At 44.9% G+C, this 27106-nt stretch overlaps 1 protein-coding gene across 1 annotated transcript in view; it reads left to right on the forward strand.

The window, feature by feature from the left end:
- Positions 1-25321, forward strand: part of RIMKLA (ribosomal modification protein rimK like family member A) — a 31637-nt gene extending 6316 nt beyond the window's left edge. The window contains exons 2-5 of the mRNA XM_045859419.1: positions 9657-9887; positions 13014-13100; positions 20515-20718; positions 22964-25321. Of these exons, the coding sequence (XP_045715375.1) occupies positions 9657-9887; positions 13014-13100; positions 20515-20718; positions 22964-23463 (1022 nt within the window). The 3' untranslated portion in view covers positions 23464-25321. The remainder of the gene's footprint in view (positions 1-9656; positions 9888-13013; positions 13101-20514; positions 20719-22963) is intronic.
- Positions 25322-27106: the final 1785 nt, after the last annotated feature.

Raw genomic sequence — 27106 nt, forward strand, 5'->3', positions numbered from 1 at the left:
AGAGGACATACTGCTTAGGAAGTGTTTGCTACAATTCAGGAGAGAGGGCTGTGGGACTAGAATGAGTACAGGGGAGGAGGTGAAAAGTGACTGGATTTCAGATACAATTTGAAGACAAAGTTGTTAGGATTTGCCTACTGGATTAGATGTTGGGTGTACAGGACAGACTAGCCAAGGAGGACTGCAAAATGTTCAGCCTGAGGAGCTGGAAGAATACAGTTTGCCATTACCTGGTGTGGGCAGGATGTGAGAGGAGTGGGTTTGAGCCGATGGAGAGGATCAGAACTCGGTCTGTGGTACCCGTGAAACATCCGCGTGGAAATGTCAAGTAGGCAGTTGATTGTGCTGATCGGGGTTCAGGGGAAAGCCCTGGCCCAGATCTATCAGAAGGAGGAATAGCTCCTTACCCCTCTCAAGGGAGTGACTGTGGGTAGGAAACAGAAGAAGTCCAAGGATGAGCTCTGGTGTGTTGCATTGTTTGTGGTCAGGGAGAGAAGGGGGAAGCGGCAAAGACTCTGGAGTAAAGGAAGTGAAGGAATCCAGGAGAGTGGTATCCTGGAAGCCAAATGGCCAAGGTATTTCAAGAAGGAGATGTGACCCGACTGTGTCAAATGCTGCTGGTAGACCAAGTTAAATGAGGAATAAGAATTGACCATTGGATTTAGCAATGTGGATTTCACATTAGTGACTCTGATAAGAGTAGTTTTAGTGCAGTGACGGAAACAGCAAATGTATACAGTGTCTTAGGAGTTTTGTTACAAAGGGAAAGTGAAAAATGGGTTGATAGTTTGCTGTGGACTAAATCTCCAATGTGATGATATTTAGAGATGGATCCTTTGGGGGAAAATTAGGTTTAGATGAGGTCATGAGGTAGGGTTCTTATGACGGACGGGATTAGCGCCCTTATAAGAAGAGGCCAGACGGCTTGCTCTCTCTCCCTGCCCTGTGAGGACACAGCAAAGAGGCGGCTGTCTTCTCTGCAAACCAGGAGAGGGCTCTCACCAGAACTCAGCCATGCCGGCATCCCGATGGCAGATGTCCGTCTTCAGGACTGTGAGAAATGTCTGTTGTTTATGCCACCCAGTGCGTAGGACTTGGTTATAGCAGCTTGAGCCGACAGACTTGACTCAGAGGGAGAGAGGCCTTTCTTAGAGATGGGAGAAATAGCAGCATGTTGTATGCTGGCGTGAGTAATCCAGTAGAAAGAGAGAAGCTGACGATGTAGGAGAGGGGTGAATTGCTGGAGCAGTGCCTTAAGTGGACGAGAGGGGCTGGGATCGATTGCATGTATGAAGGAGTTGGCCTCAGCTAGGAGCGAGGATACCTTAGCTGTTATAATAAGAGAGGTGGTAACCTGTATGGCACAGACACAGGCACGGAAGTAGATGTGATTGTGGGAGCTGATAGGGAAGTTCTTTTCTGATTGCTTTGGTTTTTCTCATCGAAATAGGAAGAGTGAGAATGAGAAGGAGGGGGGAAGTAGTAAGGTTTGAGACAAGAGAAACTGAAATAGTTGTGTAGGGTTGTGGGAGAGTGAACAGACTAGGGAAATACAACGCCCACCACGCGGCAACGAGGATGCCCTTGAGACCAGTAGGCAGGCTTGTGTGTTTTCCATCCAGATAGGTTCTGCTGCACAGGAGGGCGCACAAAGGAGGCAGGAAAGTCGGGCCAGTCTAACCAGGGCTGTGATTTAGCTGAGCAAGACACAGGCACAGGAGTCAAGGGTTTATGTTACAGCACGTGTCCGTGGAACATAAATGGGGCAGGAGGGAAAGAGGGTACGAAGAGGGTGAGGACAGTGGAAAGATGAGGTATGCACGCAGGGCGGTCATCAGCGGGGTCCAAGTGCGTCTGGAGTTGGGTTACTAGAGGGAGGAGCTAGACAGATAGGAGACAGTGGTTGGAGACTGGAATTATGGTAAGTGTGTTAAGTCTAGAATATAACTGAAAGGGGTAGCTGAAGTGGGGTAGTGGACAAGGCCCTTGGAGAAAAACAGGTCAAGAGAAGAAGCCTGGGCATCGGAAGAATTTCCACATAGATACCAGAATTTTCAGTATTTGTCATGGCGTGGGAGGATCAGTGAGTAAGGGCAGAGGGAAGAGGCTGGGGTCCTTAGCTGGCTTGCACAGGTGGGATGCTGCGCAGTCTGATGAGTCAGGCTGGCTACTCCAGGGGGAGGGAAGGAGAATGTTCTTGAAGTCACAGTGAGGAGCAAGGAGGACATCTCTCCTGTCTCTCAGCCCAGTAATCCCGAGTGCCAGGGAGAGAAAACAGCCACAACTTGGGAGGGCTGCTGGGGAAGCAGTGTTACTGGGGAGAGCCGGGGTTCAGTGGGACCCAAAAAGAGAGGGTGAAGGGAACACTCACTGAAAAGGTTGAAGATAAGGGATTTGTTGCCCATTGAGTCCCCAGGGGCGCAGTGGAGATGGGAAGGAGAGGCTGGTGGGAGTAGAAAAGGCAGGGTCAGAGCCAGGCGCAGCTTAGAGCTCAGGGGAATTGTGTGGCTGTGGCCGTGGAGACTGGAGTCTTGGGTGACGGATGGCAGAGGGATGAAGGGCTTGATGAGATTTGTCTCAAGGTTGTAAGAAAGATCCAGCTGGTGAGCTGGGGAGGGGAGAGGGTGGGGTTTGGGAGTGTGGTTTCTGGGACCCTTCCATTTTACAGAAGAGGAAACAGACCCAGAGAGATTTTTGTGTCTTGCCCAGCCGTTAAATGACAGCAAGGAATTACGTCAAGTCTCTGATTTGGAGGCCACTCTGCCATAATTGTCTTTCATCTCATGTTGTCTCGACTTCTTGAAATGCCTTTAAAAATAGGTTAGCCCTGAGATATCCCTCAACTCGGTGCTTATAAGATGCCATGCTGTTCCTATCGATTTGTCTCTGAGAGGTAGACATTATGCATTTATTACTTTTACACATTTCTTCTGAGCCCAGGGCACCGTGAGTCAACATCTTTCCGGAGCCTCCCTTGATTCGCCCTCAGAGGAGATCACCCACTGCTCCCTCCAGCACTTCCTGCTGGGAAAGGCCCCTCCTCTCCCCACCCCTGCCCAAACCAGACAGATAATCCTTGACCCCCAGGCGCTCTGCAGAGGTCATCAAGGCATTCCTCAGAGCTACATGTTGTCTTTCTTAAATTCCAAGGAATATAGTCCGTTTCATTCACAAACCTCAACCCCCATTCCTAGCCCTTAAGAGAATGCCTGTTCCTTAGCTATCAGTGGTCCTTACAGGTCCCTTTTGCCCTTATCACTTGATGAAGTCCCACTTCTAATCATCAGCACCTGAGTCTCTGACTGAGGGTGTTTCCTGTCACAGGAGCCCCCTTAGCCTACAGATGCTTGGCAAGGCAGAAGGGCCCCAGATGTAATACAATGCCCCTGGAGCAGCGCTCCACCGCTGAGCTGCTATATTAAAATTTTAACTTGCCAGCCTGCCCACCCCTCGGTGGGATGACTGAGGTGTGTGCACCGAACCATTTCTTACTGTTGCACAGCAGGACTAAGACCCCTCGGCCAAGGCATTCACTCACTCGATAGCACACCCTTTATTGCCTCTTCTCTACTCTGATAACAGTGTGTCCTGACATTAACCAACATAATAATAAACCTCCTGCTCTTTAGTCCTCACCTCTGGGGGTGCTTCTGGGGAAACCCAAACTAACACTGCCTGGGTCCAAAGTAGGTGCTAAGTAAATTTTGGCTGAATGAATGCATGAAACAGCAAATGTATGCTGAGTGAGTGAATGAATGAATGAATGGATGGATGAATGTTTGTGTATGTACATTTCTCCATAAGGAGACTGCATGCTCATGATAGGCAGAGACTACCTGGCTCGTCTTTGTATGCCTGCTCAATGGCGTGTCTGACTCATTCCAACAGTTCAGTAACGGTTGCCTTGAATTAAACGACCTCAAAATAGCAGTTGATGGAGAGAGAAAGTGGCCACAAAATCACTGTGGGTTTTAATGAGGTAGAGGTGAGATTTCTTTGGGCATTGTAACAAAGAACTTTAAAAGAGCAGAGCATGTACTTGATAAGAATAAAAAGGGCTTCCTTATGAGAAGATGAATTTCCTAATGAGAAGATGCTGAGGGTAGGATGGACAGACCCGAGGGAAAACCTGGAACTCGAGAGGAGCAAGATCGTGTTTCAGACGACACATCTCCCTCAACACAACATAACGTGAAGCCCTTAATGGGTTATCCACTTACCTTATTTGTACTATTGATTCCTTCCTGACAACTTTCAGAGCTTCACTGCCAACCACTGTTGTTACCCGATCCTGCTAACACAGTGATTCTAAAAGCCGCCATGACTGAGGTCCTTGCTTGTGCTCATGCTATGGTTCCTGCTGTCTTCTTGTTTCTGCTCCTTGCTTTGTACATGAGGGGTTTTTTTGTTTGTTTTTTGTTTTTTTTTTCTGACATACTAGAAAGCCATTTGGGGTTTGTTTGTTGTTGTTTTTTTTTTAAGATTTTGTTTATATTTTAGAGACAGGGGAGGGGAGAGAGAAAGAAAGAGAGAAACACCAATCAGTTGCCTTCATATACACCCCAAACCAGGCACCTGGCCCACAACCCAGGCAGGTGCCCTGACTAGGAATCGAACTGGTGACCTTTCAGTTTGCCAGCCAGCACTCAACCAACTGAGCCACACCAGCCAGAGTGAAAACCAGTTTAGTTTTAAAGTTTTCTTTGTGAAACTAAGGATGTGTGTGTGTACACGTAAATTAGTGCTGTGTGTGCCAAGGTTGAGAGGGTAGTGACCTATTGTGTATCAGTTCTGTATAAAAGCAAAAACTTTTACAGTCAGATCTATTGCAGGGATCCATATTACAAGACATCTGTAATTTAAATGGGATAATAAATGTGAAAGTTCTTAGCAAAGTACTGAAAACACAACAGATGCTCATTAAAAACGCTAGCCAGGTTCGGATTTATTGACTGCACCTTTTATTATCCTTGCTTCTTTTCCCTCTTTGATATGAATGGTTGAGAATAGTTTTTTTTTAAAGATTTTATTTATCTATTTTTAGAAATAAGGGAAGGGAAGGAGAAAGAGAAGGAGAGAAAAATGTGCAAAAGAAATGTGGATCGGTTGTCTCTCACACACCCCCAACTGGGGACCTGGCCTGCAACCCAGGCATGTGCGCCAACCAGGAATCGAACCTGCGACCTTCCAGTTTGCAGACCAGAGCCCAGTCCACTGAGCCACACCAGCCAGAGGAAGAATATTTTTTAATTTTTAAAAAATTTTTTTTAATTAAAAAATTTTTAAAAAATTTTTTTTAATTAAAAAATTTTTTTGAGAATGTCTTTTAATATTTAGAGCTCTACTTTGCAATAATGGTTTGCTTATTTCTAAAGTCATTTCTTGGTATTATAAAGTGCAATTCTTTGCTATTGTACATACAAATACAGAAGTCTAGTTTTGTAGAATTAACTTAACTTAATCTGATATATAGATTAGAAAATAGGCTCAGTTCTTTGGGCAAAGTTATGCATTTTCTATCTTGTTTTTATTACATTAAAATATTCCCAAATATAGATAATAGAGAGTTCAAAAGGAAATCAGAACATAATTACCCATGAAAGTAGATTATTCTTTTTAGAAGTAATATGGAGAAAATGTTATTGAGACTAGTAAATATCCCAGAAGTAACTCCCTTCACCCTGCCCTGCTCCCTAGTTCAAGGTGATGCCCGAGAGCATGACCACTCTTACGCTCATGAAATCCCTTGTGATTTGAGGGCATGAGCCTCTCACTGGGGAGGGGTGTCCTTCCATTCCCTGGCAGCCAAGCAGAGCCCTCCCCTCCCTGAGGCCTTACATCAGTTCTTAATTCTCTTGGCTTGAAGCCTGTAGATTAGAGAGGAAATGGTAAGGATCCTGGGGAGGGTGACACACTAAGGTCCATCCTGTATTAAGTTTATCCGGTCCTTTCCTCAGGAGAGAGATTCATGAAGAGAGGGAGTGTGATTACTTAAGTGGTTGAAGGTCTCAAAATTCACTGACGGGTTTGCCAAGGGCCAGCCTTATACCTAAGTTGTTCCTGGTCGTATCTGTGTGGAACTGCTGTCCCCGCTGAAGCCCCAGTGAGTGGCAGCCTCTTGTCTACTGCCTCTAGAAATTGTGACATAAACTAAGTTTAGACAGCAGAGGATGGGAATGAACAGGGGCCAAGTGAAGTTGCCCAAAGCAAGAATGCTGGAGCTGTGTCACTGGGCAGAGAAGTAACTGGTTGTATGAGCACTGTATCCCTAAACCTGCCGCGTCCCTCTGCACAGAGCTGGACAGCCAGCATGGTCAGAGCCCAGACCTGTCTTAACTGTTTGGTAGAGCCATTTCAGCTACACTTTAACCCATTCCATTCTTCATTTATTAAAGGCTTCAGTTGGAATGAGCCAGGCCCAAAGATTTACCTTTGGAGAAGAGAGATGAAGTCCTGGTAAGACTTCCTAGGTATATGTGAATCTGCTTGTCGAAGCTGAGCTGTCTCTGTCCACTTGTGGTTGGTATTTCCAGAAATGATTGAATTCTTTTTACTTTGCATTTGGAAGAATACCTGTCTGTCTGTGGTCTCGTGTTGGGATCTAAAAGCCAGGTGTCTCTGCTGCTTCTCATTTCTCTAGCTCACTTTTCTGTTGCAAAGCCATTTTTCTCATCAGGTGGTACCAGTCTCCATCAGTTGTCCTACCTTGCTTAGTAGAATGTCTGTGCAATGCTAATGCCAGTGCCTTACGTACTATGTACAGCATTTTATAGTTTCAAAGCATTTTTAAAATATATTATCTCATTCTGTAACATTGTCCTGGGCTGTTGCTTTTTCCCTGAGTGTTCTATATTTCCTCACCATTTGCATCAACTCGAATACTTTTCTTGCTCTCCTGTCAATTTTGAGGATACTATATAGGGCTTGCTTTTTTTTTTCTCCTTTCATATTATTTCCCACAGGGCCTATAAGAGGCAACGGAAAAGGTATATGTAAATGGTACTATTTTCTGATGGCAACGTGAAGATGACCTGAATGCTCTTTATAAATCATCCATGCGAATTATATTCCAGTTCCTTGGGTTTACACTATCAGAAGAAGTACAAAAAACAATTTCTCTTAATGATCACACCTACTCCCTTTTTCAAATTGGTGAAATATCTCCTGGAAATGGGGGGAAACTGTGCAAGGTTGATCTATACTGTACTTTTGTGTTTTTGTTTTGCTTGCTTTCATTTTATTTCATTTTGCTTGTTGTTTTTGTATTACTATTATTCATGCCCTGATGGAGAAATAGTAATTTCATTAGCACCTTTTGTTTTCTTGGAATTATGAACTTGTGCAGAATATCACTTATGAAATAGAAGGTGCTTTAGTTAAACCCTATAAGATGGTTCTGAAACTGTGTTTCAGAGGTTTTTTTAGAGCATCTTGGAAACCCCTTTAAGATTCTCTAAGGCAGACAAAGTTATTCCCTGAACTCAGTTCTCTTTACTCTACACATCCCCTTTCACGTCTCCAGCATTCCACCCCCAGATGCTTGGGGCACCGTAGATGCCTAGATAACTACCTACAGTAATACACACCATAGGATATCGAGGTTGGAAGAGACCGAACAGGTTGCTGTGAGCTTATCTGACCCCTGAATTCCTTCTGTGTTGTGCTCAAGTGACAACTAAGCTTTGGTTCATTCCATCCTAAGTCACTAGAAGAGCATCCCTTTTGCTGATCCCAAATCTGTCTCCCTGTAGCTTCTGTACAATTCAACAAACATCAAGTGCCTATGATGCACCAGGCACTGTTCTAAGGGCTGGCAGTACAGAAGTAACCAGACATAGACAGCCATGGCTGGCTCCATCTGTCGGGGTCCTAGAAGACAAGCCAAATAGCTCTTCTCGGCAGATACCGCACAGGTACTTGAAGACCACACTCTCGTTCCTGTGAGTCCTTGATACAGACACCGGCCTGCAGTGTCCTCGGCGTTATGGATGAGACATGAGACAAATTCACATGGACTACCGAGTCCTGTGGAGGAAAAGGGATGGCACAGCTACTCTCTCAAGGGGAGAGCATCTCGGAGTGGCCTGGCCACTCTCTCAAGAGGAGAACACCCTGACCCTTGCCTTGACAGGCTTTTATTGGGTCCGTTTTGCACAAGAATACAGGTAAAGCTCATCAATCATTATCAGGCAGTAAGAATCAAACATACAAAGAACTCTGAGGGCCTATTTTGAGTCAGGGTCAGATAGCTAAAGAGCCATAAAACTTTGAGGAACAAACTCACTTCTTGCTCGGACTCTTATCATTTAATTGAGAGCATTCTAAACAAAGCAGGTTTCACAGGATTTTACATACGCTTTCTTAGGTCTGATCAACTTAGGGAACCTGCCCTCTCCAATACAGGGTGGCAGCCACCACCAGCATTGTTTCAGGCTTAAGGCATTGTTTCAGGCTGAAATCAGGCAGGGGAAGTAAGGTAGCCAAGAGATTAGGAGACTTCTCACAGACATAATGAAGACTCAGGCTATGTCAAAGCCGAGGGGCAAGGGTCCATCACCCCCTTTTGCTATAGCCCCCCAAGTCCTTCCCTGGGGTCTCCACATGATCATGCCTGTCTTAGGTCATTCCCCCCTTGGGGAATCTTACCCATCATTGGCTAACCGATCAAGCATTGGGGGCCAGGCAGGGTGAAGTAAAAGGAGCAGAAGTGACCCCCCTGACAGGGAGATAAGCTTTGTCTCCTTAGTGGCTTCTGGTCTGAAGGTTGCTCACTCAGCCTTAGCCGGGGGGGGGGGGGGGGGGGGTTACAGCTCCTAAAACCAGGCAGGGCAGCTCCTAACAAGTCCTCACTTCAAGAAAATACCCCCAGTTTATCCAGTGCAATACAGGTTCAAGTCCTCTTGCTATCTGGATCAATAGTCTTTGGATGTCTTCTGGTTTTAATATTGAATTGATTTTTTAAAGTTTTTTTTGTTATGAATGTAATGTGCACTTGGAGACATTTTGGAAAATACAGATAATTATAAAATAAGAAATCATGTGTAATCTCATTATCCACTGTTAGAGTGTTGGGATATTTCCTTTTAGCTTTTTCTAACTTGTATTAATAACTTTGTACCCTGTTTTCTTCCGTTAACATTGACATTTTCACATTCATTATATTTATGAAAATCATTTAAATGCTTATATAATATTTCAGATAGACTTTTAATGGTTACGTCTACAACCATTACACTTAAAAAAGTAGTGAAAGTAGTAAGGATCCCTTAAGTGAGCTATAGTGCTCCCTTTTCATTAAGTCTCCAGCCTCCTAAGTCACTAAGCCAGTATGTCCTGGCTTAGTAATAGTATGCTATTACTAGTGCTATAAGGAAGGAAGGTGCTGGATTATATAATCTCTTGTAGATTCTTCTAATATGGATTATTCTTGATATGCTGCCTTTTGTCCCCCTCTTCATTCTTTTGTGTTCTCTCATGACCACGTTCTGCCCGTTTGTTTGGAGCACAGACTTGACCGTAGCTTTCTTGTTACAACAGGATATTCAATGCCATTTGCCGGGCTGTCTTCCTGCTAGGTTCAGTCTTGCAGAGTCTGTTGGAACCAGTTCCTTTGGTGGGACTGAACCACAGAGCTCACTTCTGTCCTCTGATTGCAGGCCTACAGCTGAACCAGAAGGCGCTCACCACCTTCCCGGATGTGGTGCTCGTTCGCGTGTCCACTCCGTCGCTGCAGTCGGACAGTGACATCACGGTCCTGCGGCACCTGGAGAAGTTGGGCTGCCGCTTAGTCAACCGCCCACAGAGCATCTTAAACTGCATCAACAAATTCTGGACCTTCCAAGAGCTGGCTGGGCATGGGGTCCCCATGCCAGATACCTTCTCCTACGGTGAGTGTCCTTGAAATGAGGCTAGAGTTTCTCTTTCCCGGTGGCATCTCGATGTTTTCTCTCCCTAGTAGCTCTTGAGTGTCTTGTTGGTTTTCCATGTGGGGCTGTTCATCTTAATTCAACATCTTGAGTCTTTATCATGGTCATTCCCTCTGTCTGAAATACCTTTGCTTCTTTCTGTCTGCAATTCATTCATTAAATATGTATCTGGCACACACTATATGCCGACCACCACACCAGGCACTGGACTACAGCCTCAAGGCATTCCAGTTCATTGGAGGCAGAGGACAGCAAGTGAACAGGCAAGTTCAGTGCAGTGTCATAAGTGCCATGATAAGAGTTAGTGTGAGGTGGTAAGGGGATACATAGGAGAACTCCTAATGAATTTAGAAGATATTGAGGAAGCCTTCCCAAAAAAAAAAAAATTATGTCTCAACAAAGCTGAAGTTACCCAGCTAAAGGGGCAGGAGAAGTGAAGCAAGGGAGGAGTCAAAGCGGAGAGCTTGACCAGTGGGTGGTACTTCAAGTGGTTGGGAGAGCGTAAGGGAGACAAGTTGAGATGTAAGGCTAGTAGGATAAAAGTAGCCATACACCACCAGTTATTGGGCTTTAAGCAAGGAGGTGGCCTGATCAGAGTTCGGAATACCACTTTGGTGACACTATGAAGAAGGAATTAGACAGAAGCAGAGACAAGATACGTAGTGGCAGTCTTTTTGAACCATTCAAAGAGCAGTGTTGGTCTAAACAAACGTAGCCATAGTAAGAATGAAGACAAGTCAACAGACTCAGGAATTACGAAGGAAATAGAAATAATAAGGCATGTTGGTGAGTTGGACAGAAGGGGTACGGAGAGGAATTGAGAGCGAGTCTGGTTTCTGGTTTGGGCAACCAGATGCAAAAGCAAACACTCACTGAGACTGGAAACGCAGGAGGGAAGAGACAGGCCAGTGGGTCGGGGGTGTGGGATTGCCGGGGAGAGGTGATTTCAGTCTGGGACACGTTCTCTTTGAGGTATCTATAGTAAATGCAAGTAAAAACATTCAGTAGGTGGCAGATAAATGGATCTGGGGCTCCTGAGGGAGGAGTAGACCAGGGAAGGGTAATCGGAAGCCTTCCTTATGTTAAGTGACATCACAAGAATGGATGGGATTACTCAGGGGGACTGTGTAGAATGAAGAGGACTGAACTGTACACCTTCAGTGGTTGAAATGATAAATTTTCTATTATATATACTTTACCACAATAAAAAAAATCAAATTTAATAAAAGAGGGTTTAGGAGGCGCTCCTTTATGAAAGGTAAAGGAAGAGGAACCTGTACAAGAGACTAGTAGGAGTGGCTGGAGAGGTGACAGGTAAAAGGGAGATGACAGAAGCCAGTGAAGGAGATTCCAGGAAGGCAGGTGTCATGAAACGTGTTGATTGATTCTCAAAGAACAAGTAACAGCAGCACTGAGCCATGTGTGTTGGGCTTAGCAACAGGTAGTTTAACAAAGACAGCTTCAGTGTAGTGATGGGGAGAGAAGCCAAATTGTCAAGGATGCGGAAATGAAGAGCAAGTGAGGGAATGGAAACCCCTTTGAGGAGCTTGATTGTAGGGATACAAAGTTATGGTTAAGGGATGAGGCAGGGTCAGGGAATGGGGGGGTTGTTCATTTAGGATGGGACAGAACTGAGTATGTTTAACATGGTGTTGGAATTAGGAACGGGGAGATGGGAGGCACCGTCGAAAAGGGGACACTTAAAGGTGCAAGATTCCTGAGAAGGGGAGAGGGAAAGCGGCCCAAGCACCACTGGTGTGGGAGTGGCCTGCGATGAGAAGGACCCTCTTTCACTGTAGTGGAAGGGGAGGGAGAGAGAATGGGCAGAGAGGAGTTAAATTCATCAGCAGGTGTCAGGAGGTTGGGAGTTACCTTCTTATAAAACGTCCTCTTTGGAAGATGCCCCTGGTTATCTCCAATGCCTCTTCATTTAAAAAAAAAAAAATCATTAGCACTTTTGTGATCAAAACAGGTATTAGTATTCCAGGATATTTTCCTTTGCAAAAATTGATGAGCTGCAGGCAGAATAATGGTTTCCCACATGTACAAAGGGATAGGAAATTAGTGAAGTTTGTAACAACAATTTTGAAAGATTTTCATTCACATTACTATTTGTGTTTCTAAAAGTAAGACTTGCAGGAGTATAGTGGAGCCAATTTAGGCCTGTGAGTCATGCCTTAACTTTGGATGAGACAAATCCCCAGGCTTGTTTTCTTTTGGTTTTGGTTTTCTATCACTACATAACAAACAGCTAAACACGTAGTGTCTTAAAATAACACCTACTTACATTCTCAGTCTCTGTAGGTCAGCAGTGCAGCCACAGCACAGCTGGGTTCTTTGCTTAGGTGTCACCAGGCTGAAACCAAGGGGCAGCTGGGCTGTGGCCTCCCCTGAGCTCTGGGGTCTTCCAAGCTCATTGGTTGTTGGTATTTAGTTCCTTGCAGTTGTAGGAACTGGGGTCCCCCTTTTCTTGCTGGCTGTCAACTGAGGGCCATTCTCAGCTCCTCAAGATTGCCCACCCTCCCTGCTGTACAACATGGCAGCTTGCTCCTTCAGGGCCAGCGGGGGAGTCTCTGACGTCTCACCTTCATTGGAAGGGCTCCCCCAATTAGGCCAGGCCCACCAGGAATTATCCTCCCTTGATTAACTAAAAGTAGACCTGATCACAGGAATGCTTCCCCATCATATTTACTGGCCCCTCCCACACTCACAGGAGGGGATTAGACTGGGTATGTGCACCAGCAGGCAGGAATCTTCAGACCCATCTCAGAACTCTGCCTACAGCAGCCATTTTCAAGGGCAACATGCCTGCCCAGCCTATAGGATTATGATGAGGATCACATGAACTAGAGCATGTAAAGCCTTTGCCATGTCGAAGTCCTTGATAAATGTTGGTTTCCTTATCTGTCTGCACCCACCTTTTACGTTACAGGTGCACAGTGCATGCCTGTCGGACTGAATGGGTTCAAATTGCTTTAATCAGAGAGGCAGGAGGCCTTGAAAGAATTCCCACAGAGGGTGCCATGCGGGGCTGCCTTCTCCCGAGCATCAGCCTTACCTTCACTGACTTTCACTTTTTCTTGGCAGGTGGGCATGAAGACTTTTCAAAGATGATTGATGAAGCTGAGCCCCTGGGCTACCCAGTCGTGGTGAAGAGCACACGAGGACACCAGGGTCAGTGCTGCTCCTGGGCTTCCTTTAGGGCTGCAGCTCTGCCAGTAAGACCCCCTGTCAGGCCTGGCAGAAGCACCGCTGGGAGGAGCAGAGCTCCCCCTGGAGGCGCTTTCTGTGTAGTCCTCACATCTGTCCTCTCCTCACTGTCCCCACCCTTCCAATCCCTTCCCTGGACAACGGTGGCAGAGTCCTGACTTGACTCTGGTCTCCCTAACTCCACTGCCAGTGCATCCTCTGTTCCTTTAGGGGAGTAAGTTCCCTGAAACAGCTCTGTTCTTGTCACTGTCTGTTGAAAAACCCTCTCAAATGCTTACGCCACCTACTAGACAAAGTCCACATTCCTCCTCGTGGCACTGACGGAGGGGCCTGGATGAAGAGCCCCCACCTTCCTTTGCAGCTTGTCTGTCCACGTGACCCTCTCAGATCCATTCCGGACTCCTCTTTCAGAGGCCATGTGTCTTCCTCTCAGAAACCTCTGCTGGAAATGCCGTCTTCTTCTGCCCTCTAGTGAACTTCTGCTCATTCTTTTTTTTTTTTCTTTTTCTTTTTCTTTTATTGATTCCAGAGAGAGGGGAAGGGAGGAAGAAAGAGGGAGAGGAATGTCGTTGTGAGAGAGAAACATCAACCGGTTGCCTCCTGCATGTGCCCGAGTAGGGACAAAACCCGCAACCTAGGCATGTGCCCTGACAAGGAATTGAACCCACGACCTTTTGGTCTGCAGGATGACACCCAGCCATCACAGTCACACTGGCCAGGGCTCTGCTCACCCTTTAAGGCCAGATCCAGATGTCATTTCTTTTCCCTCCACATCTCTGGTCTCCCTCCTGCACTTCCAGACAAAATTAATTCCTCTTCCCTTCATGCGTCCATGGCACTTGGTCCGTGATTCTGGCCCAGTACTACACTTGATGACAGTTGTGGGTTATGTGTCTTTTCCCCTTCTGACTGTGAGCTGCTCGGGGGGCGGGGGGAACCAGGTCCCCTCTGTTCCCCTGTGTCTCTGTAAAGCCTACTGAGTGCTCAATACACAGTAGGGACTCAGTAAGTGTGGAAGACAGATGCGGCAGAAAGCAGCCCTCCTACAGTATGTGAGCGGGTGCCTCATGATGTCACCCAGGTGGCGTATATAAATGTTTAGGGCACCTGGAGGGAGAAGGAGGTACCCTAAACAGACACGTGCTGAGCAATTCCTGGGATGCGGGGACTGCACAGTAGAAATGAACTTGACAGTCACCACTCTCCAGAATCTCAGAGGTGAAGAAGGGAGACGGTTGCACTGCAGAGCAATGCCCCTGCAGCAGGCACAACGAGGCACCTGCTGGCGCTGAACACAGGGAGGGCCAGCTCTGCCATGAGGCAGGGAAAGCTCCGTGGGCAGAAAAAGAGACTTCAGTTGAAGTGTGGAATTTGAACTGGAGGAAGTGAGCTGAGCGAACGAACAGAAGCAGGTGTGAGCACAGCAGCCTGTGAGCGTAGAGGGGTCCCCCCCTGAGGAGTGAGAAAAATGAGTGCGGGAGGCGAGGTGGGTTCTTAACACCGCGCGGGTGTGGGACGGTGCCGAAACGCAGTGTCTCTCTGGGAGGTTGTGGTGAGATACATATTTCATGAAACTCACCTAGTATTTACCGAGTACCTACAGAGTACCAGGGGCTATTCCAGAGGACGCAGAAAGGAACAGAACAAAAAGTGCTGCCCTCAAGGAGCTTGAATTGTAGAAAGGCAAGACAGGCAAAAACAAATCAGGTAGAATGCATAGTGTTTTTAAACATTTTCAAAATTGAGATAAAATTCACATAAAAAAATCACTGTTTGGAAGAGTACAGTTCAGTGGATTTTCGTATATTCTCTCTTGGGTACAGCCATCTCCATTATCTAATTTCAGCACATTTCCATCACCTCAAAAAGAAACCCATACCTAGTAGGGGTCCATCCCAATTGTCCTTTCCAGGCAACTACTTTCTTTTCTTTCTTTTTAATTTGTTTTTTAGTTTTCTTTATTTCTATTTTTATTTTATTATATTTTTCCCCATTACCATTTATCCCCCCCATACCCTCTTCTACCTTCACCCACCCCCCTCCATGCTGCCCCCACACTGCCCTGCAAGCAACTGTGAGCAACTGGTTTCTGTTTCTATGGATTTGCCTGTTTTCGACATTTCATATCAATGGATCATATAATTTGTGGCCTTTTGTGTCTGGCTCCTTTGACTTGGCATATTTTCAAGGGTCATCTATATTGCAACATATATCGGTACTCTTTTAAAAACATTTTTTCAAATTTATTTTTGGAGAGGGGAAGGGAGGGAGAAAGAAAGGGAGAGAAACATTTATGTGCAAGAGAAACATCCATTGGTTGCCTCTCCCACACCCACAACTGGGAACCTTGCCCGCAACCCAGGCATGTGCCCTGACTGGGAATTGAACTGGAGACCTTTTGGTTCACAGAGCAGCACTCACCCCACTGAGCCACACCAGCCAGGGCACAACATATATCAGTACTTTATTCCTGTTTATGACTCACTATTCTGTTGCAGGGGTATACTACACTTTGTCTGTTCATCAGTGGATGGAAGTCGGGTTGTTTCCGTTTTGTAGCTACTGTGAATAATGCTGCCATGCACATTATGTATAGGTTGTTGTGTGAACACACATTTTCATTTCTCTTGGGTATACACCTAAGAGTGGAATTTCTGGGTCATGTGGTAATTCTATGTTTAATTTTAGAGGAACTGCCAAACTATTTTCCACATTGGTTATGCCATTTTACATTTCCACCAGGACTCCACATTTTCCCAACCCTCCCTGCCTTCCTTACTCCCTCTCTTCCTTCCTTTTCTTTATTTCTTTCCTTCCTTCCCTTCATTCATTCTTGATTTGTTTTATGATAGCCATCTTAGTGGATATAATGTGGTTTTTATTTATGTTTCCTTAATGGCTAATGATGTTGAACATCTTTTCATGTGCTTATTGGCCATTTGTATGTCTTCTTTGGAGAAATGTCTATTCAAGTCCTTTGCCCATTTTCAATTGGATCGTCTTTTTATTGTTGAATTTTTAAGAATGAGTTATTATGTTCTGACTATTATACCCTATCAGACATATAATTTAAACATGTTTTTCCCCTACTCTGTAGGTTGTCTTTTCACTTTCTTTTTTAAAATATATTTTATTGATTATGCTATTACAGTTGTCCTAATTTTTTCTCCTTCCCTCCAGCAATCCCCCTGCCCCTTACTTCAAGTCCATGGGTCGTGCATGTAAGTTCTTTGGCTTCTCCATTTTCTATACTATTCTTAACCACCCCCTGTCTATTTTGTACCTAACAATTATGCTTCTTAATCCCTGTTCTTTTTCCCCTATTCTCCCCCTTCCCCCTCCCTACTGTAACCCTGTCTATGATATCCACACCTGTGATTCTATTCCTGCTCTAGTTGTTTGCTTAGTTTGTTCTTGTTTTGTTTTTTAGATTCAATTGTTGGTAGTTGTGAGTTTGTTGTCATTTTAATGTTCATAGTTTTGATCTTCTTCTTTTTCTTAAATAAGTACCTTTAACATTTCATATAATAAGGACTTGGTGATGATGAACTCCTTTAGGTTTACATTGTCTGGGAAGCACTTTATCTGCCCTTTCATTCTAAATGATAGCTTTGCTGGATACAGCAATCTTGTTTGTAGGACCCTGCTTTTCATGACATTGCATATTTCTTGCCAGCTCCTTTTGCCTGCAAAGTTTCTTTTGAGAAATCAGCTGATAGTCTTGTGGGAACTCCTTTGTAGGTAACTCTCTTCTTTTCTCTTGTTGCTTTTAAGATTCTCTCTTTATCTTTAACCTTTGGCATTTTCATTATGATGTGTCTTGGTGTGGCCCTCTTTGGGTCCAACTTGCTTGGAATTCTCTGTGCTTCCTGGACTTGTGTAGCTATTTTTTTTGTCTGCCAAATTAGGGAATTTTTCTTTCATTATTTTTTCAAATACGTTTTCTATTTCTTGCTCTTCCTCTTTTCCTTCTGGCACCCCTATGATTCAGATGTTGGCACTTTTGGAGATGTCCCAGAGTCATCTTATTCTCTCCTTTTTTTTTTTTTGAATTCTTGTTTCTTCATTCTATCCTGGTTTAATGTTTATTTCTTCCTTATGTTCCAAATCATTAATTTGAATCCGGCTTCTTTCCCTTCACCGTTGGTTCCCTGTGGAATTTTCTTTATTTCATTTAGTGTAGACTTCATTTCTTCTCTTACGCATTTGCCGTGCTCAGTGAGTTCTCTGAGCATCTTTATCACCAGCGTTTGGAACTCTGCATCTTATAGGTTGGTTATCTCCGTTTCACATAGTTCATTTTCTGGAGTTTTGATCTGTTCTTTCATTTGGGCAATATTTCTTTGTCTCCTCAATTTGGCAGCCTCCCTGTGTTTGCTTCTGTGCATTAGGTAGAGCTGCTTTTACTCCTGTCTTGGCTCACATGCTACATTTTAAGGGGTGGATCTTTAGGTATTTACCAGGGAGGGATAACCTGCTTCACTGCTTTGTGGTGCTGTATGTGGAGGAGGGATTGGAGAGAGAACAATGCTGCTTGCTGGGCCCTTGCCCCGTTTCCAGTCACTTCACCCACCTCCCTTATGCAACTGGCGCCCCTCTTGCTGTCGCTCTGGTGGTGGTTCCCAGAGTGGGTGGGTTTGCGTAGGTTTTAGGACCATGGGGGCCCTTTAAACAGACTCTTTTGAGAGACTGGCAATTTATTCTGCCCCTCAACCCCTACTGGTTTTTATAGCCAGAAGTTATGAGGCTTTATTTTCCCAGCACTGGGACCCTGGGCTGCATGGTCTAGCCTGGGGCTAGGATCACTCACTCCCAAGATGTCCCTCCCAGTTTTTATCTGCTACACATGAACGTGGGACCGCCAGTTCTGACAGCTGCCGCCACTGCCACACCATGTCCTCTCCACTCTGGCTCCCTGCCGCCGCCCTTCCTCCTCATCTAGATGAATATTTCTTCTTTAAATCATTAGTTGTCTGACTTAGATACAGGTCAGTTTTCTGGCAGTTCTGGTTGTTTTTTGTTTTGAGGTTAATTGTGCCCCTTCTTATGGTTGTGTGAGAAGACAAAACATGTCTATATACGCCTCCATCCCGGCCAAATGTTTTTCACTTTCTTGGTAGTGTCCTTTGATGCACAAAAGTTTTTGATTTTGATGAAATCTAGTCTATTTTTTCCTTTGGTTATTTGTGTTTTTGATGTCATTTTTGTGCTTGCCTAATGCAGGGCCACACAAATTTACACCTATATGCCCTTTTAAGTGTTTTATAGTTTTAGCTTTTACTTTGGGTTTTTGACCCATTTTGAGTTCAGTTTTGTATATGGTGTGATGTGGAAGTCCAACTTCATTCTGTGGCATGTGGATATCCAGTTTTCCAGTATCATTTATTAAAGAAGCTGTTCTTTCCCCATTCAGTGTTCATGGAACTCTTGTCAAAAATCAGCTGACAGTATGTGAGGGTTTATTCTGAGCTCTCCATTCTGTTCCGTTGATCTGTATGTCTGTGCTTATCACAGGCCACGCTGTCTTGATTGCTGTAACTTCACAGTAAGTTCTGAAATTGGGAAGTGTGAGTCCTCCAACTTTGTCCCTTTCAAGGACTATTTGGCTATTTGGGGTCCCTTGCATTTCCATATGAATTTTAGGGTTACCTGGTCAAGTTCTGTAAAAAAGGAAGTTGGAATTTTGGTGGAGAATGCAGTGAATCTGCAAATCAATTTGAAGAGTATTGCCATCTTAGTAATACTTTCAGTCCCTGAACATGGGACGTCTGCAGAAATGTTTTGTAGTTTTGAGTGTGTGAGTATTATATTCCTTTGATTCAATGTATTCCTAAATATTTATTCTTTTTAATACTGTTGTAAATAGAATTGCACTCTTAATTTGATTTTCAGATTATTTATTGCTAGTTTCTTAGGGAAAATGGATAGGGAGTAGACAAAGTTCCAGCAGTGCTCAGACTCCAGTGTATGAAAATAAATCTAAAGAAGACAATGACTGGTGTAGGCTGAGCCTTTGAGAATGTGGCTAATCTGTAGACCCTTATTTTCCTCATTTATAAAGTAAAAAAAGCTATCTTGGTCCTAATGGCTTCACAAGGCTCATATGAAGTGTAAATGAAACAGTAAAAAACTGTTTGGCACATCATAGATTATTAACTGGTCTCAGTGCCTTCCCCCCACTCCCCACTCCTTTATCCTCCTTGCCTCCTTTGTCTTACAGTTTTAGTAGCTCTTGTATTAACGGAAGACTAAACTCCATGATAGAACCTCTGTGCCTGGAACCAAGGAACAGGTCTCTATCTCTAGCTCCCACCTCTGCTGAAAATCGTACCTGCTGTCAGAGAACCCCCAGTGCCGATGACCGAGCCCCAGCCCTCAATTGCCAGATGCCTGATCTCCTGGTACCAAGTGTCCAATGTTTTGGAGACATATTTCCAATCTTTTATGCCACTAGGGCCAGATGCCCATCCCTCTTATTAAGACTTCAGAAAGGTCTCACTCCTTTTAAGATGGTTATGTAAATCTTGGGAGAACCATCCCAAATGTGTTAACAAGAATGCTCAGATTGGGTACGCTTATGTCAGATTTGCAGAGTAAACCTATCAAGAACCCCTGTTAGCTAATATGCAGATGGAAAGTGGATGCCAGGTAATTACCAAGGCATTGGTCATTCGAGCAGAAAGGAATGCTTTCCCAAGAGAGCCCTAAACATATAGAGCGTTCCTTTTAGAATTAATAGGTACCACCAAATAATTAGTTTCTTATATTTAAAAGGAGGAAGGATATCCATCAGTGGCTCCCTCTTTGAAACCCCATAGTGTTTTTCATAGACCTCCCAGTGGGAAAGCACGCTGTGTTGTCGTTATCTTTCCTGGATCTCCCTCCATCTATTTCGGAATCCCCGTGACGTATATTCAGTCAGTTATGTCCTGTAAGTACTGACGGCTGCTTTGTGCATCAAGTCAAGTCTGAGGTTTGGGGGATTTAAAAAATGAGCTAGACGTGGACCCTGCCTAATCTGCATCCTCAGGGTGATAAGAAATGCTAATAACTCACTGTTTTGGAACTGATTTGACTAGATCCTTAGGATTTTATTTTGATCCCTTCTCTGTGTTTCTGGAATACATTATTATTTCATTTTGAAAAGACTGGTGGTAGAGGGAGACCATCAACATTATGAAGACCTGAGTAAGATGAAGAGAAAATAAGGGTCAGTAGTCACTCGATAAGAGGCAAAAGGCTAGGCTGAGAAGTAGAATGGGCCACAGTCAGGCAAGTTCAGAAGGAATTGATGACTGTGGGGCCAGGGCATGGGAGGGCGAGGACAGGGTTCAGAGTCTTCTCTCACTCCTCTGGTTCTTTGTCTTTTGTCTTAAAGGAAAAGCTGTTTTTCTTGCAAGAGATAAGCATCACCTCTCAGACATCTGCCATCTGATCCGCCATGATGTGCCCTACCTGTTCCAGAAGTATGTGAAGGAGTCACACGGAAAAGATATCCGGGTGGTGGTGGTCGGGGGCCAGGTGATAGGCTCGATGCTTCGCTGCTCCACAGATGGACGGATGCAGAGTAACTGCTCCCTCGGTAAGGTATCAAAGCCCAGAGTCTGCCTGTGGGTTACAGGAGGCCACCGGGATTCTTCCTTAGAATGTTCGGACCCATTCAGTAAATGTGTACCGGTCCCTCCCATCTTGTCAGACCCTGTGCTCGGTGCCAGGGTCAACAGCTAAGAATGAGAAACGAGCCCTCTCCTCTGGCAGCAAGCAGTCCAGGAGGGGGACAGATGGGTGTATGTGCTGTGACAGAGGTCGGGCCAGGGGTGTCAGGACACTGCGGTTTGACCCCGTCCTGTTGTGTTGTGTTAGGACTTAGCAGTCGGGTTGTTCGGGAAAAAGCGACATCTGGGTGAGGATAGACTGAAGGCCTAAGACAGGAGGCAAGGAGACGAGTGTGGAAGCTGCTATAACCGCTTGGGCAAGATTATAGTGAGGTTCTAAACTAAGGCAATGGCAGGAGGCACAGCATATTCTGCTATTTTTAGCACAAATAAAGATTGTTTTTCTTATTTGTATAATATTAGAAGGCTGTAGTTTATGTCTGGGTCAAATGCATAGCCCCACCCCATGGACCAGTTAATGAAGCTTGTTGTGTGGTGGTGAACGAAGACGTTCCAGGAAGGCGGTGGAGTCTTGCCCCCCATGCAGAAAGCTATTGTCAATGTCATTGGATGAATTTGTATGTTGGTAACATGAGAAAACAAAAAACACCCTATAGTTACTGTTTCCTAAATCGCCAGATGAGTGTCCCAAGTCTAGTGACTAAGAAGGAGGCTGAGACATTGTTTTCATCTTTCCTTCATTGAAACTGGTTGAGCAGTTCCCATGAGCAGACTCTGGTAGGTGGTGAGAGTGTAGCCATTAGTGAGAGAATCCTCACCCTCCGGTAGCTTGTGGTCCAGGAAAGGAAGTCACAGAACAAATCACGGTGAGATGCTGTGATAAAGTGGCGTAATAGGAGCAAATGCTATTGGAGGTGGACACAGTACTAAGTACCTAACATATTATCTCATTTAATTTTCATGAGAATCGTGTGCCATTCACAGTATGTTATTGTTCTGTCTTTTTTGGTCACCTTAAAGAATCTATTCTCTAACAAGGAACAGCATGGTTTTGTAATTTACCCACGTTACTTTCCCCACTGAGCTGTTTTTACAGCCTTTCCCTTATACAGTGTAACAGGCAGGGGAAGAACAGTGTGAGGGTAAAGACATTAGTTATTGGACCTGAGAATTCAAATCGTAAGCCTTTCTAGGGACTGAAGGAGCAAGTAAATTTGAGGTCTTAGCTTTTTAACTAATAAGAGCAATCATACTCTTGCTGTCCTTGGTATAGGCTTTTTTCTCACAAGCTTCCCCATCTCTCTCTACTTAAAAAATAATAATTTAATTCTGTTTTTTTTCTAATTATAAAAGGAATACATTCTCAATGTAAAAACTTGGAAAATATAGCAAAGTCAAGTGAAAAGATATTTATCATTAATCCCACCATCTAGAAAGAATTAATGTTAACATTTTGTTATCATTTCTTCGAATCTTTCTTTCCTAATAATAGCCTTTTGGACAGTTTTGGTTACATTGCACAGCCTTTATTTATTTATTTATTTTTATTTTAATTGTTGTTCCAGTACAGTTTTCTGTCTTTTACTCCCACCTCTAGAAACATCGATGTGAGAGAGATAGATCAGTTGTCCCCCAACTGGGGACCTGGCCTGCAATGCAGGCATGTGCCCTGACTGGGAATTGAACTGGCGACCTTTCGGTTCACAGGCCAGCACTCAACCCACTGAGCCACACCAGCCAGGGCTCACTGTACAATCTTTAATCCTACACATTTTCCTATGGGATCACAAACTCTATGAGCATTATTACTAATGCTTGTAAAATATGTTGTTTTACCTTATTGCAAAATATTTAGATTATAATTTTGCATTTATTCATCAACAAACATTTATGGAGTGCCTCCTGTGTACCAGCCACAATGATAACTGCCATCAACATCTGTCTGCTTTAAGCTTTTTCTCTAATACATAAGATTATTTCCTTAGCCGCGGAATGACTGGGTCAGAGAACGTAAGTATTTTTAAGGCTCTAGATAAGAAACGACCATATTGTTTTCCCAAAGGGCATCCAGATTTCCACCCAGACCTTCAGTAGTGAAAATGCCATGCTGCCGCTCTTCCGCAGCACGCCGGCTTCTCCTCTCCGAAGGGTCATTGGACTTGTCCGTCAGTGTCTGACGTCATCACTACATGACTGTGCTTCCCCCCGCAGGTGGCGTGGGCGTCATGTGCCCGCTGACAGAACAGGGCAAGCAGCTGGCCATTCAGGTGTCCAACATCCTGGGCATGGACTTCTGTGGCATTGACCTCCTCATCATGGATGACGGCTCCTTTGTGGTGTGTGAGGCAAACGCCAACGTCGGTTTCCTCGCCTTTGACCAGGCGTGCAACTTAGACGTGGGAGGGATCATTGCAGACTATGCCATGTCCTTGCTGCCAAATATGCAGACTGGGAAGATGGCCGTCCTCCCAGGACTGTCTAGTCCCAGGGAGAAGAAAGAGCCAGATGGCTGTGCGTCAGCTCAGGGAGTTGCAGAGAGCATCTACACCATCAACAACGGGTCTACCTCTAGTGAGAGCGAGCCTGAACTGGGCGAGGTCCGGGGTTCCTCCGTGAGCACACCGGGGCCCCCGCCGCCCACGCTGCCCACGCTGCCCGAACCCAGCTACAACATTAACAACAGGATTGCTTCTGAATTAAAACTGAAGTGAATTCCTGCTTGTCTGGCAGCATCTAAGCCAAATCCTACTGCTTTCCTAGTAGTTTTGAATGAATAAAATCTGGGCTAATGTGATTTCATTTGCACAGAAACTAGAAATCCCATCTGGGCACTCGGCATTCTTTCTAACGATGATTTAAGCAAATGGCCTAGCTTTGTGGTTTTTACAAAGACTAATCTAAAAACACTCACCAAGAACAACATCCTGGCTGATCAATTTGGAGCGAGGTCTGCTCAAGCACTTGGATATCACAACTTATTTTAAGGCGCTGATTCTGTGCTGCCGCTTCTGGCTTTTAGCAATAGAGCCCATTAACTCGTAAAGGCTCCTGGAAATACTGTCCTCAAAAGCAACCTCCGGATGGAGGCGTGTGCAGAAGAGGTGGAATGTGACTGCAGTTATGTGCTTTTCGTTAAGAGTTGCGTGTGTGTGTGCGAGAGAGAGATGCTTGGAGAATACACAGTTCAAATAGTAATTAGAGGATGGATCTCTGTTCCCCATCAATCACCGTTTTGACCATATTTCTATGACACTCAGGATATGGTGTTCTAGGGAGCTTCCTCATTAGCATTTTCAATGAAGCACTTTGTTGAAAGTAAAATTGAACGTTCTTCGACTTCACTGGTTGGCAGATGTCCTGCTCTGTAACTGGGGAGCTCTACAAATCTCTTTGCCATTCCACATTCACAGACCCTGCTTCAACCAACGCCAGCCCCAGCAGCCTCTTGCACCTTTGCTGCCTTTGGCCTCAGCTGGAAATGCACTTCAATGAGCTAGTGGCCACACACTTTATTTCTTAAGCATGCACTAGAACCAAACACCGTGGACTTTCTTTTCAGTGGACAATTTTCCCATGTCATCCAGAAGCCATTGGTTTATATCATGGAAAGCTACTGGAAGATAATCATCTTCCCCCTCCTCTACTGAAGCTTTGTGTACTACTTAGCTGTAGGAGGGGTTTTTTGTCTGAGTTGGTTTTGCGGGCTTATTAGGTAGATACAGCCATTGGAAATACAGTCCAATCCCCTTGATATTCTAGTCTAATCCAGGTTCCAGAGACCTGTCCTTACCCACTTTTCCAAATTGGGGAGACTCAAGTACCAGGACTTACTCATTGCACATTTTGGAGGGAGTTAGATAATGTCGACATGACACCAAGTGCTTTTCATTTCAACTCTTCAAGCAGTAGATGATGATCCTTCCCGTCCGTGGAAATGGAGTGCTCCACTTCTGCCGTACAAAGTATGACTGGAAATGAGCAAGACCACCTTTTTAACCAAATCACACGCACTCAAGAGCTACCATAATCAGGGTCGTTTCCTTGGGAGACCATACTCTTGAGCTGTGATGTTGCATGTGCCAAGAACACATAGAATCCCTGTTTGGAGTTATCTTTGAAATGATGCAAGAAAAGAGGGCTTACAACCTCATAGTCAGGTCTTTTTTTTATACCACCCCTCCCCAGAGGTAGTCCCAAGTCCATCACCCATTTTATTTACTGGACTTATCTTCTAATGCTCTTTGGCTGTTAAAAAAAATCACTTGATGAAAAATAAATCTACCCTTACGGGACAAAGACTTAACAACACTGAGAAAGCTTTTAAGGAGACAGTTTTCAAGGATGGCTCTAGAAATGTTCTGAGTAAGGCCGGCTTCACAAGGCTAAACACATCTTCCCAAGGTGACTACTTCGAAGGCAGCAACACCCATCTGGGGGCGTAAACTCCTGTACTTGTTCCACTGTCAATGTAAAATATGTATAAGGTCAAACAATTCCATTGTTTTCACAAAACATGTCAGTAGAAATTGGCTTTTAAAATACTGTGGCTAAAATCAGACCTCACCATGTAACGGCTGTACAGTTGGAAACTGTTCCGTACCATGTGATGGAGATGCCACACTACATGGTCCCACGTAGGGCACATGCCCCTCAACTGTAACTCGAGTGATGTGTCCTGTAGAGTTGGAAATGGTAATACTTCACCTTTACATGGGTCAAGACATGTATCTTATGTTTACCACTCAGGGTAGGTTTAGAAGGATAGTTCTAGGTCTATCCTTTCTGGATTTGGCCAGATGCTTTCTTCGTCAGCATCAGAACCAGGTGATGGCCTTCTGGAAGCTGCATTCACTCATTCTCACTGTTTAGTGTAAGCCCAGCCTTCTCACTTTATCTAAAAGCACGCTCATGGGCCCTATCCTGAACACAGCAGCTAGAGACTGCGTCCAGATTTGTCAAAGGGGACTCGTTTTCCAGCTGCTCGTGACATCTGTAGTCATTGGCATCGTCACTTGGAACCTAGCCCTGTCTGGAAGCAGAGAAAGCTGGATCACAGCTGGACCGCAGCCCCCCTCCAGGGTTTTCTGCACTGGCTGTGGACTCTGCGCCTCAGTCAGGCGGCTGGGCCACCGTCCCAGCTGCCCAGAAGGCCTGCTGGGAGGAACATGGGCACAGAGCCAGATCCTGGCTCTGGCTCTGGCTCTCCCCTTAAGCAGCCGATTGAACCGTATGATCAGGTGGTCTCTTTGCCTCCATTTTTCAATTCTTTGGGTAGGGAAGGTGCCCATTCTGCTTACCTTTTGAGGGTACTTTGAAGCTGGGATTCATTCATGAGACTACATTATATGGGAGGTGGTGGAGGAATACCTTCCACATCTGGTTTTAAACAGTTGCTCATCACTCCTCTGAGTTCAGGAAGAAAGAGGCCGTGAATTCTGGGCATTAGCACACTAAACAGTGGTAGAGGCCCTAAAAAAAGGATGCAGTTTCTCAGAGGCTTCACAGCCTGGAAGGAGTAAGGCTCCCAGTGTATCCAAGCAGCTGGCTAGGTGTTGCCGTATCTAACCTGAAACTCTTGTATACCAACTAACAGTCTTCTGTAACAACTTGCAGTGTCTGTGTACGGTCTTCCCATTATCTAGTAGTAGCATCTTGAAACTGGTCAAAACTTGAATGCCAATAGCTCAGTCACTCAGAATATATATGATTCTGTATTGGGAAAAATGTCTTTATGCTATCTGTCTGATTGGTGATGGGTCTGGGGTTGCCAGAATGTGAATCTGGGGCTTTCGGTCTTTAGGATGTGATAAGCAGTACAAGTGGGTGATATGCTACTAGTGCTACAATCACAGGCTCGTGGCTCCCAGCTGAGAGGGCATCCCGTGATAGCTGGGCACAGGGTGAAGAGACGGAGAAAGGTCTGGGGTAGTTTTATGACACTCCAGTGAGAGAGAAGGAATTGGGATCATTTGGAATTCTAGTGGGAAGAAGGAAAAAGTGGCTGTTCTGTGGGTTGTTTTAATGAAAGAATCATGAAAATATATTGGTAAGAGGTAGGGGTCTATTAAAATTATTCTGCATAAATAGGACACATGGGTTCCCATTCACCTCTGTTAAAATGGGAGAGACATGCCTCATTCCTTCTTTAAGGCCTGATAGATGCTGGTCTTAAGAGCACTCTGAATGTAAATCAGAAGGAGACCGAAGCAGGTAACTGGTGCTTCCAAGATTGTCCAAGTCATAGCTGAGCCTCCCGGAAGTGAATGGACCAGAATCACCTGTGTGGGGAAGCCTGGAGCCATAGCTCTCTGGGGCGGGTTTAAGGTCATTTCAGAGAGTGAATCCAAATTCAGT

The sequence above is a fragment of the Phyllostomus hastatus genome, unplaced genomic scaffold (assembly GCF_019186645.2).
Source record: "Phyllostomus hastatus isolate PE091 unplaced genomic scaffold, TTU_PhHast_1.1 phas_scaffold_182, whole genome shotgun sequence".
Classification (NCBI taxonomy): domain Eukaryota; kingdom Metazoa; phylum Chordata; class Mammalia; order Chiroptera; family Phyllostomidae; genus Phyllostomus; species Phyllostomus hastatus.